General features: G+C 41.1%; 1 protein-coding gene across 1 annotated transcript in view; it reads right to left on the reverse strand.

The window, feature by feature from the left end:
• caln2 (calneuron 2) overlaps positions 1-16,868 on the reverse strand; it is a 47,390-nt gene that overhangs the window by 9,837 nt on the left and 20,685 nt on the right. The window contains exon 5 of the mRNA XM_070555845.1: positions 5,305-5,458. Coding sequence (XP_070411946.1) covers positions 5,305-5,458 — 154 coding nt within the window. The remainder of the gene's footprint in view (positions 1-5,304; positions 5,459-16,868) is intronic.

Genomic DNA, 16,868 nt, shown 5'->3' on the forward strand with positions numbered 1-16,868 from the left:
TGACACCACCGGTCCCTCACCACCAGCAGGCAAGGCGGGTTAAGCGTCTTGCCCAAGGCCACAACAGCAGTGTTCTCTGGTCGGAGCCATGATCAAACCTGCAACCTTCAGATTACTGGACAACCTGCTCTACCTCCTGAGCTACTGCTGTCCCAAGGCAACTGGGTGAAACTGAAACTGACAACTAAAAAAACATTTAGTAACTTTTACCCAATGGGGAAAGGGACCAGAGTCTGTAAAACAGTAAGACACTCACACACCTCGCTGAGTAAATAACCAAGGATTCAGCCAATTTTTCTCGTTATCTTTTAGTATCTGCTAAAATCTGACACTGCGGGTGATATATATGCAGAAATAAATTAGTTATAAACCTTGGAGCTGCATTATGGAATTACAGCACTTCTAAGCATAGACATGCAGGTAAATCCTCTGGAACGCCTCTAAACATACTTTCAGGCTGAGATTGCTTTGTCTCACAGAGTAATGCTAAAAAACTAACGCCTCTCTTGTAGATAAAATGTTTGATTTGAGCATTTCTGTCTGGCAGTGTGTGTGTTCTTTAAAATAAAAAAATGAAAGATGAAACAGCAGGTACGATTTCTGGGTGAATTGAGTCGCTGTTTATGTCTGTGACCCAGATTAAAAGTAAAAGTGTCTCTCATACCAAAAAAAAAACAAACAAAAAAACTACAACTAAGAGGCACAGTCTGGTTACAAACATGCACGACTGCGAGAAACCAGTAACAACAAACAGGATAAAAAGCCAGACGTGGCTCAACAGTCAAAGTTTTCTCTCACGTCTCGGCCTGTTAGAATCACGCTCTGCATTAACAAGTCAGCGCCAGAGCTCTGCCTCATGGATCCAAAGGGAATTGTGAAAGGTACCGAGGTCCCGCAGGACAGGCAGAGGATGGGAAAGGAGTCGGGATGAAAGAGGGAAGCTGAGGATGATGAAGGTTAAATGCGAGGAGAAAGAAAGATAGATGTTCTCCCCTTTGTACTTTTTAATACTCTTCAGTATATGAATCTCTACTGCAGCGTCCAGATCCGATTCTTCTCCTTAACTGACCTTTCCTCACAGCCCTCTCCTACAGGTCTCCCTGAGACTGCACACCATCCCCCGGTGGATTTAACTTTCTAAGTTTCCTACTTTTCTGACCCATCTGCCTCTTTCTCTTAATCTTTCTCCTAAAATGATGCTGGATTTTTTTCCCAGCAGAAGCTTTTTTTTGCAACCTCTCTTCTAAAATATCCCTTCTTTTTCCACACTTGCAGCCTTTGAAACCCTTGAAATAAACTGATTTTATCATCTGTTCTATCTCACAATAATACAACATTTAATCCCGTAGAATAAAGTTCTTGTTCCAACAGGGAACAGAAACAGGCTGATGGAATGCCACAACAATAGAGGAATACACGTGCAAACATAAAAAGGCATAAAAAACAGGAAATTACTGTGGCATTTTCACATTTCTGTTTTATGCGGCATTATTTCAGCGTACACGTATCTACAGGTTAAAATATATGCTTTAGGTTTCATTATCATTGCTCAAAAACAACAATGATTACTTTTCTTTTCTATTTATCCAAAGCTTTTATTTCTTATTGTTTTCTAAATTGGATTTTCTTTTCTTTAAAGACCGGTCCAGACAGAATCCTGCTCTCTCTGAATAACACATTTCTGCCTAAACCTGTTCTGTTATGGCCGAGTTTTATTCTCCAATTCTTCTTTAATTCATTCGCCTTTGTTTATATTATACTTGAAAAGAGTTTTTTGCAGATATATTTGTCTTTTCAAATTTATTTTCATTCATTACATATTTGTAATATAAACATATTTTATTAAACTCCCCCAGCCAGCACACATATGTGGGCGCCGCGTGGAATATTTATGGGCAAGATGTATAGTATGGGTCCCACCAGGGTTTGTCCGCGATTGCCATGGAGGTCCCATGGGGGTTTACCCAGAAATATTTTGCCCTCATACGTTTTAATGGCCCTACATGGGTTTTCAGAGTGTTTTACTCAAACATGGACCCACCAAAATATTTGTGGGCAAACCCCAGCGGGGCTACCATGGAAACCGCAGACAAACCCTATTGGGACCCATATGGCTTTCCCATATGTATTTCATATGGGGCCCACCTATATGTGCTGGCTGGGCATGATGAGGTTAGGGAGTTTTTAGATTAAACACATTTTTTTATCTCACACTTTCACTCTGTAAAAAAAGAACTATTTTCAAAGTGCTTTCAAACAAAGGACTGAACAATTAAAAAATAAATAGAAAAAACAAAACAAAACAGTTTATACAAATAGAATGTACATACACTGTAAACAGTGTGTAAACGGTGTTGAACACTGAAAAACAATTTTGAAACTTTTTTGGATTTTTGTCAGTCTCTGAGTTTTTCAAGCAGGCTGAACATGAAAATGGTCTCCTACATGTATCTCCTGCCTTAACTTCTGATATAAAATAGACGGTGAAACTCTAGGATTTAGAAAGCCTGACAGATCTACATCACACGGTCACTGAACATTCATGGGTTCACCCATCTTGACTCACGACGGGGAAGGCTGCTGTTGGTGTCATGGTCTGCGTCTGCTCCTTCCCTCATGTGTCTCCTTGTGTTCTCCGTCCGTCTCTAGGTTCTCCTTTTGTGTCTCCTAGCGCCCTCTTGTGTCCTCGTCTATGTCTCCCTCATGTGTCTCCTTGTGTTCCTCATGTGTCCCCAGATCTGCAGCCCCTCTAGGTCCCCCCCCCAGGTATCCCCCTCCAGGTCCTGTGCTCCCGTGGTCCCCCTTAGTCACACCCCTGTAGTTTTTCCTTCTGTAGTGTTTTCCTTTAGTTTCAGCTGTTCATCTATTAGTCTCTTTTAGTGTGTTTCTTTCCCCAGATTATTAGTTAGTTATTTTGCTCTTCTTGTTTTTAGGTTCTGTCTTTAATCTTAGGTCATGTTATTTTTCTTTCTCTTCAACTCACTGCCCTCTCCCTGATTAGTAATTGAGTTCACCTGATTTCTCTCCCCACACACCTGCAGCTCATCTCCCTCTTATCCTCCCCTGTGTATAAAACCCTGTCTGTGTCTTTGTGTTTTGTCGGTTCAGTGTTCTTCTCAGTTTTGTCTCATTCCTCTCTCTAGCTTCTAGTGTTTCTAGGTCTCTAGTGTTTTGACTTCTCGGTTTAGATATTAGGATTTTTGGACTTTTGGTTTTTGGTTCCTGCCTTCTTGGATTACTCCTAAATAAAGGATTTTTATTTTCATCATCCATCTCCTGCTTCGTTCATCTGGTTTCCTGCATCTTTTGGATCCTAAACTTCCTCCTGACCCAACTTGTGACAGTTGGTTTAACATCCAGGAAACTGCAGAGAACAACTCGGCTAGGAGAAGCTGTTAGCATTAGCAACTTCACCACACAGCAGAAGCTCCTTCAGGGTTGTGTTAATTAAAACATCTACATTGCAAGTCAGTGGTAGAGTTGCGTTGCTGTTATCCAATCCGGGGCGAGAGGTCCAAATATTAGAAAATAAGTCTGAAGCTCAGCTTTGATGTGACTCATTACAATTTCCTGGAAATGGTGCTCCGGTAAACTTTTCCACCAGAGTACGACTTACAAGACATGAATTCCTTCTAGAGCAGTAGCTCAACAGGTTGAGCGGGTTGTCCAGTACTAGAAAGGTTGCAGGTTTGATCCCGGCTCCGGACAGTGAATTCTGCTGTTGTGTCCTTGGGCAAGACACTTAACCCACCTTGCCTGCTGGTGGTGGTCGGAGGGTGGCACCTGTGCTCGACAGCCTCGCCTCTTTCAGCGCACCCCAGGGCAGCTGTGGCTACATCATAGCTCATAACCATCAGTGTGTGAATGTGTGTGTGACTGGATGAATGATACACTGTAGTGTAAAGCACTTTGGAGTCCTTACTCTGAGAGGTGCTATACAAGTGTGGTTCATTTATCATAGAGACCACTTGGATGAAAACTGATATTACTGTTAATAATGTCTTTAATGGTTAGACATCTGGAGGTTAAACGAAGGTTCATCCATTTCTATTTCTCTGGGAACAGACAGGATTTGTAAGCTCTAACAGGGAGGACTGACCTTGCCCTCGGTACCAGACTTGGTGCTGGTGTCCCCCTTATCAGTAGTACTCTGGGTTATGGGCCAGACAGCTCTGTTGTTTTAGAAATTGCACCTGTTGTGTCTTCCTGCCTGAGAGGCCGTGAGAACCTCGAATGTTTGTGTGTAATTGTGTGTGTGTTTATCATTTTGTGTGTGCCTTAATAAATGCTTTCTGAGGGTTTTGTCTAATGAGAGCGAACTGACTACCGACTTGTGTGTATCATTTCATCTCTCCACTTTGCAAAGTCTAAATTGTTTATTGTTGGTCGATTATTGGTATTGGTTATTGATCAGCTGATTATTATAACCCCTGTGTGTTGAACTTTCCCTAAGGTAATCCTGGATGGGAGATAAAATTACCTAACACCACTGCAAATGCTTGATTGAACGAGTGCTTTATACCTTTAAAGTCTAGATATTATATGTTGGTTTACATTTATTTAAAGTAGATGTTTCTGACAGAAGCTGCATTAGCACCCTGTGTCCTAGATTTTTTCTATTTTTGTTTCCACTGCAGTCCCACAGATTTTCTTGTTAGCTGTTTTAATGTTTTTACAGAAAGCAAAATTCTATATTGTTGTTTTGTTTTTTCTTGCTCCGCTCTAACTGGTCCAATTCTTCTCTAAGAGAAGCCAGAAACCAGGGTGCATGCTGGCACAGCTGTTGTCTTGCAACAATAAAGATGCAGGTTTGAATCCCAGTTTTTCTGCATAGAGTTAGCGTGTGCTCCCCGTGCACTTGTGGCTTTCCTCCGACAGACCAAAAAACATGCATGTTTGTTTTTTTTATTTAATTTTAGGCGTGAGTTAGTGTATGAGTGGTTGTCTCTGTTTGTCCAAATGATGGACTGGTAACCGGCACAGAGTGCCCCCTTCACCCAATGACTGCTGGAGTTAGACGCCAGCTCCCTGTGACTCTACTGAAGAATGAAACAAAGATAAGGGGTGAGATCTGAAACCAGGTGATTCTTCTCTCACTTCTAATCCCTGTGTTGTGCTAATGTGCAACCGCTCCATTAGCACACAAATAAGACAGTACATTGATTTTCTGATCAGTGTGGAAACAACTTGATTTGATGAGACAGCTCAGTTGGTATACCAGCTGCTCCTGTATATTTAACCCTTCGCCTCGTCGCTGTTTGTATAATCATGATAGTAAAGTTTCCATGCGAACAGCTTCCTCACCTCCTTCGTACTCAGGACAGTTCCCTGAGGTTTCGTTGAGGCTCTCCTCCTCCGTGATGATGATGTTCTCAATGTCCTTCATTGTCAGGTGGTCCCTGAAGGCGTGGAACAGCACCTGCTTCAGCTCATCCAGAGACAGCTGCTGCATGTCGAACTGCAGGGGCACAGAGATTGATGCAGAGATGCAACCGTCAGCACTCAGAACACAAACAGGCAAGTTTAAAGATAAAGAACAACTTTAATGTGGAAAGGATGAAGAAAGGTTTGGAACATGATGCATTATGGAGACATGTGAGTTTAATGTAAAGAAGCAAAACTGAGGATTTTTCAGTGAGAAAACTCAATCAGTGCAATGACTTTGTCAGCCGATATGGACAAATTGGCACATTTACATCTTTGTGCTTAGCTGCGAGTACGTGTTCATGATTTATGATGCTGTCACCAGTGTCAGACTTGACGGCAGCCTCTTTCTGTCTGCCTTATTGCCTTCTCTTCTCTTCCAAATATTCATGTCCTTGCAACCTCAGCAGATTCCCTACCAAAATCCACTCAAACTAAACAAAACACCTACCCATGTGTCTTAAATATTTACCTCATTGATATCCTCAAAAGCAACCAGTCACACAGTTTAACACAACAGATGGAGATACTAAGGCGGGCATGGCAAAGATGGAGAAAACACGGCGCCAATGGAGAGAGGATGGGAATGGAGAAAGGACAACGAGGTTCACGAAAAAAAAGATGAATAAAGTAAACAGATGGAGAAAAACACAAACTGGCACATTAAAAGTGGAGAAAATGACTGGAAACAACTCAGTTTATCCACTAAAACAGTATGCAAAACCCTCAACAGGTGCTTCAAACCTGGATGATGAGTTTCAAAATCAGTCACATCTCAGTGGTTCTGTTTTAATCAGAAGTCTGGTCACATGTCAAAGTGTCTGTGAGCAGGTCACTGCTCATCTGTGTGTGAGTCAAAGTCAAATGAGCTGCATAATTAGAAACATGAGGCTGTGTGACTGATAGGTGGATGAGAAACATGTTGTAATTAACCTTGAAGAACCTAACCAAGATAAAGAAACATGATAATGGACTTTTCATCATGGATTTATCCATAATGAATGCTTTATATGTATGATTATGTGTTGAGAATGTGTTTAGACCTGATTTTACATTTTAAAATAGGAAAATGTTCACTAATCCTTCATCCGTTTTCTTTTGCTTATCTAAAGTTGGGCCCAAGAGGTAACCCAGACATCCCTCTTACCAGCTCCTCCCGTGGAACCCTAAAGCATTCCCAGATCATTGAGAATTTCCTTGCTGTAGGATCTGGATCTGTCCTTGGATCTCTTCTTAGCAGGAGACCTCCACAGGGATGAACCCGGAAGGTTTTCTAATCAGATGCTCAAGCTTATTCCTTTTGATGTGTAACGATGGATCATTTACATCTTGCTTATGAACCATAAAATGTGAGATTCCATAGAAATATGAAATATCAATCTGATGGATCTTTGAATATTTTAACCAGAAGATCAGAACTTTTTATTGCAGGGATTAAGTGACACTTCGTATTAACTCCAAGGAAAGAGAGAGAGTCAGGTTTAAAACAGATAAGAAATTTATTTCTACACAATTTAAACAAGACTAACTTTACCACCGAACCAACGGATCCGGAGAAGCATTTAGTTCTGAGTGGGAGTGAATGTTTCGCTCTAAACTTTAGTAGGAGATTTATAACACACATGAGACGCCATCTGCCAGTCTACGTACCCCAGGGGAAGCCTCCCTTTAGATCTAGAATGCCAAGGTCCTCGTGGACCTTCCTTGGAACCGAAGTCGGTAGAAAAGCAGCGGTGCCAACCAAACTAGTCTTGGAATGCTTCCAGGTCACGACAGGTTATCACTGACATCTCCGAAACCCTGAAGGGGTCGTGAGGTTCAGCTTTTATCCTGAAGGAACCGTTGCGGTCAGGTGTAACTTGCAACAGATTTTATCCACTTGTCGAGATTCTTTTGGCAGAAGAGGAAGTCCGGATGGCCTGTCCAAGACTTCTCTAGAACGCTTTGAACTAAAGAAAAGGTGGCGTGCACTAGTTTTTTATAATTGTCATATTTTGGTTTACTGGCGAATCAGAATTTGACATGCAAAAGAGGGTTTATACAAACACCTCAGAAAACCACGCCTCGCGTCAGATACGAAGGTTCTGATTGGATCAGACAAAAGGAAATGTGTCATGTGACTTAAACATTACTCTGTGACATCAGTATCTAGTGCAGCTGCCCAAGATTATAATTACTTGTAAAATACTACTGATCACAGGATTATAATATCAAGTAATAACATTTCACAGATTGACTGAACATTGGGTTCACATTATTATTGGCAATAAGAAACGTTGTTTGATTATGTATTTATCAAGAGAGTTCTTCGTCTTTGTCTTGAGCTGTAAAAGGTGAAGCGGTTCAGATGAGTAGAGTGCATGAAAGACCTTGGCCTATATCTCATGTAGATTAGGCCTGTGTCAGGGACTTTATGTCTCTGCTCGAGCAGACGCAGCAGATCATAACCTTTAGGTCAAAAACAGGACATTCATGATGCTACAGATGCGTAGAAACCACGGCAGATTCTGAGTGCTCCCTGGATCCTGGAGCTTCTCACCTCATCGTTATGGCTTTATGACATCCTGCCTACAGAGAAGATCTTTTAGCTGCATGAAACAGGTTCTTCTTTGTTTGGCCCAGTTTTCTCTTCACACCACTGACAGGAGCAACATTCTCTACAAGGGATGATCTCATTGGTGCTTCTCTGTTTTTCTATTCTACAGTCATTCATAAACAAGACATCAAGGATGCATTCCACTTTTTCCAGTTGAGAACCGTGCCCTCTGATCTTTATTCACATGATTACATCTGTTGCAGAGTCAGATCTCCATCATTTTGCATGTCTCCTCGCATCGAATGTCTCCTGATTTTCTATTTGTGTTGCCTTTTTTAGGATTTTACACTAAGTATGGAAAGATGCATTTGTATGCAACACACACACACACACATGCACACACAGGAACAAAATAAAACAGAGGCAAAGCCAAAATAAAAATAAAAGATTTTAATTTAAATTTTGCACATTTTTGTTATGTTTTTCACTCATAAACGGCACACACTCAAGCAGAGCTTGTAGCTGCAATAAAGAAAAACAACTCGAGTTCTTTAAACTTTAGTCATGACCAGTCTGAAACTGCTTTCCTTCCTTCTCACGGACCTGGAACTGCCAAAAAGAAAAAGCAGCAGGAGTAAAAATAAGTGAAAATAAAAAGAAGTAACTCAACAAACTAAATTAATCAAAGCGGAAGAGCTGTGAAAAACAAACAAAACATGATCTGAATTGACTAAATTGATGTGGGCACACCACCAGTTTGGGGATGGAGTCTTTTGTCATTCCCATTTTGACAAATAGATGTTCCACAGATGGAATAACACAGAGTAACCAGATAATCCCAGTTGATCAAACACTGTTTGTTCAGACTAATTGAGCTTCATGTGCATCGGTAAAGTTTCCAACACCAACAAGCTATCATGTCATAATTCTCCTGTTTGACACATCTTACTGACTTTTCTCCTGAATCAATGTTTTTCTAGTGTGTTTGTCATCCATCTTTATTTTTCAATAAATAATCCGCCTCCATGTAGAGCATCCATTGTGTGATGGTCCGCCGTCCTGTAAAAATACTGTTTATGGATTTGTTGGGTAAACCGGTGTCGGTATGAGATCTGCTCGGGTGCAAGATTGGCTCGGGGTCCTTCGACTGCCAATGATGTCAAAGTACGGCAAACCCACTCGGACAAAATACACTACACATCTATACTGTTGGAAAGAATTTAGCAGTTTCATTATTAAAATAATGTTTCTTAAGACGTAAGTTTGTGTTTATAATGGTATTTGTAAAATAAAACACTATACGTATTGTATTCATAATGTTGAACTCCTCTTTGAGCACATCCCTTGAAGAATCATAGGTATTAGCAACACCTGTGAAATTGTATTTGCAGGAAAGAAGTGTGTCCCGTTTATTGAAGTATTTTGTGTTTAGAGTTTTTGATGTCTTGTCCATGCGTAGTTCAGTTACGCTCATAGCTGCTAGCCAAAACTCTGGAGTTAAAAGTTTTCTGGCTTTACTAAAATACCTGTCTGTACTTATTTGATTGATGGTGGTTTTACTTTCTATTAGACTCCAAATGTAATCATTTGGCACGTTTCTAATTCATAATTTGTAAGAATGTAATCGGTGATATTAGCATTAGCATTCCTATGGGTTTTTCCACGTATATTAGCATTGCGCTAACCACTCGCTGCCAAATTGCAGCCTTTGCGATTAGAAAATCTCCTTTTGTCACATCGCAATTTAATTGCACATGCAGTTAATCGTTCAGCCCTAATATACATGCAGCTCTATGCTAAAAGTGTATTTTCAAAGAGGTAATGATGGATTTCTTTGTAAAAGTTGTCCATCTTTCCAACTGAAAATTTTGCCTGGACCAACGTAACGTGATAACAACGTAACGTGATAACAACGTAACGTGATTACGTAATTCCGTAAGGTTCTGTTCAGCCAATCAACTACTTTGACGTCATCGGCAGTCGACGGACCCCGAGCCGATCTTGCACCCGAGCAGATCTTGTACCGACACCGGAGAGAAGAAACTCACAACAATCAATACGAGAGGTAACATGAGTGTGGATGATGTGCTGCTGGCTGTGAGAGATTGATGAAGATGGTTGGCAGTGCAAAAGATGAAAGTACACAGAACAAGAGAGATCATTGATGTGCTTTTCAAAAGAAAGCAGGTCATCGAAGATGACGAGTATGGAGAACTCGAGCAGCAATGTTGGATTGTTTTAATTTTTGTTTTTATAGATTAAAAGTCTTAAAAAGCATGCAGTCTTGCAAAGTCTTCATCCTTAGGAGCAGATGGTCACCCTTCCAAACAAATTTTAAAATACTTCCAGCAGTCATGGAGACCATTTGTCCTCATGTGGAAAGTCAAAATCACAAAGTTTATGAAGCAAAAATTTTTAATCTGATCCAGCAAAAACAATCAGAAAAGCACATTTCTAGCATCAGCTAACACAGTTCAGACTGTTATTTTGTAAGCAAACTCCTGGGTTTAGGCCACGCCCCCCTTTGTAAACTAATAGATTATATAAAAAATCTCCTCAGGTGTTGACGTCTGCTGATTGACATCTTGTTGCTGCACATTTAAATAATACATTTTCTGATATGTTTCACTGTAATGAGCTATTTCAGGGGTGTTCAAGTCCTGGGGTCTCATTTATCAAACATTGCATAGAATCCTTACTAAAACCGTATTTAAGATCAGCAAAAAAAAAAAGTACTTATGTGATCTATCAAACATGGAGTACGCACAGCTGCACGCAATCTCCGCTTCATAGATCAGAAACTATCTACAAATGTTCTCAGCTGCTTTTTAGTCACATACCGCCCTCACCACGCCCACTTACTGCCATAAATAGTCAATGCAAAGTGCCTTGTGGACCTCATGCATATACATAAGCCAGCTTGTTGCAGCATTTTGATCTCGACCGCAGATCAAGGAAGCGCTATTTCACAAGATGAACTGAGGTATTTGTGGGTGAGGTGGAGAAATGAAAGGAAGCGCTTTTGCAAAACAAATAAGAGAAAATCCAGCGTTGGCACAGCGTTGCTGATGCCGTCAATGCTGAGTTCCTCAGAGAGATCTGTGGCGGATATGAAAATAAAAAGATCCAATCAGTATTTGATCCCCAGACTCCCAGGTAAAAGTCACAAGCACTAACCAGTCAGCCAAACAGAGATCTCCCTTCTCCAAGTAGCCAGGGCGCATGATCAATCGGGTCACAGTGACAGGACACATACTGTCACAGACGCATGACATTCTGTCTTAATCTGTCCCCCTGGTTATTTTCTTTATTCCGTATTCTGTGCTTCAGGCTGTGTGTGTGTGCGTGCGCGCGTCTGTGTGAGTGTGCACGCATGTGTGTGTGTGTGCGTGTGGGGGGTCTTGTTCTGTGTGAAAACGAAGCAGTACAAGTGATAATGCTGCAGGATTTCATTATTTTATCCTTCTCAGCAGCAGCACTGCAGGTGCTCTCCATGTCCAAAATGTGCGTAAGCCAGGTCCTTAGTCAACTTAATGTTGCGCACATTTTTTTTGCGCACACTTTTGTAGTCAGATGCACAAACTCGGTCTAATTTTAAACCAATAATCGGCCAAAGTGGCAATCGTGAGAGAGACCATGAAGGGGTCAGAGCTCAAACTAAGCAAGAAAAACTGCTCCGTGCAAAAATCCAGAGCTCTAAGAAGCTAATTTTCTTTTCATCTTTTAAAGTACAGTTACTTACATTTATTCTTTAAAGAGCAAGTCACTCCCAAATAAACTTCTTTTTGCTGATAAACTAAATAAACGAGTGTCTAATCGTGCTGCAGACACGTGTCGTCAATAATTTGGCACTTCAGTGCATCTTAGTTAAAATTTAAATAATATTTCTAAAACTGGCAGTGTTGTGCCGTTGTCAGGTAAAAACTCTGCACTGTATTTTACTTTAAATCTGCCACCGCTATTGGCTAAGAGGTATGCTATGATGTAAACTGGTACATTATGATGTCACAATGCTGTAGTGAGCCTGAGTGTGTGTGTATTTGTTAGCGGCTCCGCCCTCTGGGTCTGCCAGGCAACAGCATGTGTTGCATTTTTCAAACATGAAGTGGGAGTGGAGTTAGACTCTGGTAGGGGTTGACCTGCTCTTTAAGCATTGGTTGCTGATTTATTCATTCTTTCTTCAGTACCTGGGGATGTTTTTATTTAAGTTTCCTACAAACTAAAACAAGTTTATGAAGTCAGGACTAAATATATAAAAGGGATTTAGAATTGTAATTTTTGAAAGGTGTTTTACACAACTTTTAATGTTTTACTAACAAAATCTTTCCTGATTTGGAAACTACAGAAATTCGGTCAGACTTCATCTGTTTTTTTTTTTTGCCATCATCTTTCTTACATTGCACAAATTATGCACCTTATCAAAGACCCAGTTTCAAACTATCTGTCACAAAAATACAATTTCCTCCCTTTTCTTCATCTGAATCTCTGAAAAATATAAACAACAAAACTGTTTGATGCACACAAATTTATTTCTGCACCACCATAATTATTCTCAAAGAGCCATTTGCTGACAAACCTGCATGGATGTAATTTTCACTTTAGAAGTGTGTGTGTGTGTGTGTGTGGGGGGGGGATCTTTACAGTATGCTTTAATGGGAAACGGGCTTCAACACAAACGGTTGTTTTCTGCTTGGTCCTATAGCTCAACCAGTGTCAATTTAACATAGCGTTATATTGTTTTTGGATGGTAAAAAGTGCAGGGGCCAAAACTTGACTTTGGAAAAAGTGGGGTGGGTGGGGGGGGGGGGGTGGGGGGGGGAACATGTCCCCCCCCCCCCCCCCCAAATTACGTCCATGCAAACCTGTCATACACAGCATTTGCACCTTTATTTATATAAGTTTAATATGGAACAACATCATTCAAACACTTGACTTGTTTAATCCACATACAATGTTGCCAACTGTTTACAAACCCACTCTTACGCACCGAGGCATGTTAGGGGTATCTATCGTGTGCTATCTGGGACTGGGACATTATTGATGGGAGCTCTGGAGCTCTGTGAAGAGCTGAGAAATGTATCTGTGGGGTTGCTCCAGTGCCTCCAGATAGGCCCTTAAAACAGAGAATCACAAACTAAAACATGTTGGACATTCTGTGATATCCTTTATGTGTTGCATTGGGGAACATATCAGTAGGTACACCTGGTTCCTGAGTTAAACCACCCTGAGGGACGTTCTAGGACAGAAAAACAAGAACAGCTGCTTTATTTCTGTCTCAGCCTTAAATGCATGCAGGAAAATGGAGGACCGAGTCTGCAATGCCAAAACAGATGACATGAAGGGAGGATCAGAGAACGCACAGTGTTCCTGTCTGTGTATGAGGGGAGAGCAGCTACCTGCTACAACCAATTACTGCCCCCAGGTGCTGGAGGATGCTGACATCTGCTCTGTGCTCACACACAGACTGAGTGATGAACAAGAAATCATGAGTCTGCTTGTCAGTGGTCTTTGCATTTATCTGACTGAACTCAGATTTGTGTGTGTGTGTGTGTGTGTGTGTGTGTGTGTGTGTGTGTGTGTGTGTGTGTGTGCCTGTGGCTAACAAGAATGCAGCAGGACGTTGCGAACAGGGACCAGTGACAAGCAAAAAGAGCCAAGACACATCAATCAGAAGAACAGGTGTTAACGCGCCGTCCATCCTGTCTAACCCTGCCGGCCCTCAGCACAAGCTGGTTCCTGCTGATCCTTTTCTAAAAAAGTCACCAGAAGTGACAACTTGCAATCACTTTTTGTTCCATTTTCTGCCATTTTTCTTTTAGTTTTCTGCCTCGATGCTGCAAGGCAGTTGGCTGAGTTTTGAAAGTTTAGGTCAGAATGCTGAGATACTCCTTAGCCGAAAAACTGGTCGCAAAAACTCTCAAATAAAATATTAATAATGATTTTCCAACTAACCGAAAAAGTTCCCCGCACTCTTATCTCATCCACTTCTTTTGTAGTTTCTTCTTAAGGTGGTCCAAATAAAACCCCAAAGTGTTGTAAAAGCCTACAAAACTCTGACTTCACAGTTTCTGTCTCATCTTGTTATTTGTTGTATTTGTTTTGGTTTCAGAACAAAAACACACCTCCTGTTTTTGCATGTACAGGTTTTATTTTGAAAGGTTTCAGATTATTCTGGATCAGATTTCAAAAACAGCGCTTAAAAGGGTTCAGAAACCATCAGAGCATGTGGACATGCTATCTGGGGAAGTCCTGTGATGTTTTGGATCGAGCGTCCAGGATTCGGTGTTGTTCTGGCCCATTGCACAAATACTTGGACTGGGATCTGGGTAGTTCGGAGGATGGAATGGTGCCTTTGGCTCTTTTTCCTGTTATTCTGAATTCTTTGGAGGCAACATTCTGAGCACAGAGGATAGTTTATTTTTTAATGCCAATACACAGATAAGAAGGTAAATATTCCAAATTAATTTAAATCAACACAATTCAGTTAAATTTCAGTAGCTTTAATACATTTATGGTCAACAAGATTAGGCCCATAAGAGCAAAAATGCAACACCTCTGATGAAATTTGAAAATGTAGTTGTGTTTAGGAGCTGTTTTTGATGCTTTAGACACTGGGTTTATTAAAAATAGTAATGAAATCAGAGGGTTGGCCTTTATGTTAGAGCATTGCCAGGGGTTTTTGCATGAAAAGGTGTGGTCCAGGTGTAGAAAACCAGGAAAAAGTAGACGTTTTAGTAGGAAAATAGCATGAATTAGACATCCCATGGCATAAAATAACAGCAGCAATAGAATCAGTTGTGAGTCACAATCTGAATGTCACTGAAAACCTTTGGGTTGAGTTGAAATCTGCCTTATAGAGCATGAATGAGTGCCACAAATCGTCAACAATGAGGAAAACAAGATGATGGTGTCACAGGATAGGGTCATGGGTCATGCTTATTAACAAATTAGCTTCTGTGTAGGAACATGTTTATTCTGCAACAGCATTGAGCATTTTATTAAGAAAATAGAATTAGAAACAAAAGAGTTTTATTTCCTTGAATTTAAAAGGACACTAAGTTCAGCCCACACAGAAGCCCGATAATTCAGACCAGCCTTTGGTGAACAAAGCATGTCAATTCCTCTAAGAACCTTATTACCCAGACATGGCCAACTGAGTCATTATGGCTCGCTGTGATGCATCCATCTATCCCTTTTTTAACACAATGACTCTCCTGTCTCCCTCTGCGCGCTGTGAAATATAAACAGACATTCACAAAATGCAACTCTCAGTCCTCAGAGATTCACTTCCTCTGACCATTCCACCCCCCCCCCCTCCTTTTCCTCCTCCCATCGCATATCCTCCTGCTTTGTGCTTTCATTTCACGCTCCCTCCTTCTTTTCCTGCTCCTCCATTTTTCCCCATCTGTCATTTTGTTCCATCCATTATTCCTTTGGTCTACCTTTGCTTTGTGCGGGGTGAGGGTTCTAAATCAGCCAGGAGATGCACAAAGTCTGCGACCTTCATGAATCAGAGTCTCTGGGATTTGTTTCGTTTTCTCCCTACGTGATTTTCCTTTATATTCCCAAATCTTTAAGTGGGGCACACACCCCCCCACCCCCACCCATGCACAATCCCCATCACTCTCCACTTTTATCTTCATGCACTGTTCAGCTCGCTTCTCTTGTTCTCAGCCTTCTTGGCTGCTGTGTTTCTCATTTTAAGAAGGTGTTTTATGCCACACCGTGATCCCGAGGTTAAAATCAGTATAATTTTCCTCTTTGTTTTTCTCTGATGACTTAGATAATTGTTTCTTTAATTAAATTTTCTGAAAAGGTTGCCTTGTTAGTAGTTGAATGAAGAGTTTCTATGTATATTTGGTCCAATGTGTGCTTCAGTGAGTCACTATTTATATAGTCAGTCTTCTGCAGCCCTGACAACCTGCTCACACACACACACACACACACACACACACACACACACACACACACACACACACACACACACACACACACACACACACACACACACAACTGTGCACTTCTCAATAACGTTGCATGTCTTACCTAAGAGGTACAAGAATATGTCTGAGCAAACAACACATTTTTATGTGGAGCATGAAAGAGCTTGTGAGCTGCAGATGGAAAGTATTCATCCAAACCTTTTGAGGGGAGCTTCTGTGGAAAGGGCTTTCTATAGACAACTTCTTGAACAACCTCAGTTAAGAGAAAATTAAATGAGTTCTGACTTAGGCCTAGTCCACACGTAGCCGTTTTTAAAAAAAAAAACGAATATCCGCCCCTCCAAAAACTTGCATCCACACCACCTCGTTTAAAAAAAAAACTCTGTCCACACGTACCCAGATAAATACGTTGTTAAGGACATGCCAGACCTGTAGGCGGCAGTACTTCCCCCGTTCTTAACCTCGTCCTTCGTCTGTGGTCTTCCGCAAGGAGCAGTAATTCCGCTTGCAAAAACAAACAAGCAAAAAGCGCTTGGACAATTGATAAAGCGAGCGCAGCTCTGAGGGCTTCCATGCTGTCGGCTAGTGTAAACACAGGTCGCACACGTGATGTCAGCATTTTTTTGTCGCGGAAAGTGACGTTGCGGACCTTAAAACTCCGGTTTTGTCTGTCCACACGCAGACACCCAAAACGGAGAAAACGCAGATCTTCACTTTGGCCGGAGTTTTTAAAAAGATCCGTTTTCGTGTGAAAAAACTCAGTTTTCGTGTGGATGACAGGCCAAAACGTAGAAAAATATCTACGTTTTGGCAGATCCCCGGCTACGTGTGGACAGGGCCTTAATTTAGAGGATTTCTACCACGTTTCATTAAAGGGACATGTTATGACTTTTTTTCTTAAGTTTCTTAAAGGTGTGGTTTACTTGTTTATTCGATACATGTGCAGTGATCTATAGTGTAAACGA

This window comes from Nothobranchius furzeri, chromosome 10, assembly GCF_043380555.1.
Source record: "Nothobranchius furzeri strain GRZ-AD chromosome 10, NfurGRZ-RIMD1, whole genome shotgun sequence".
Lineage (NCBI taxonomy): Eukaryota > Metazoa > Chordata > Actinopteri > Cyprinodontiformes > Nothobranchiidae > Nothobranchius > Nothobranchius furzeri.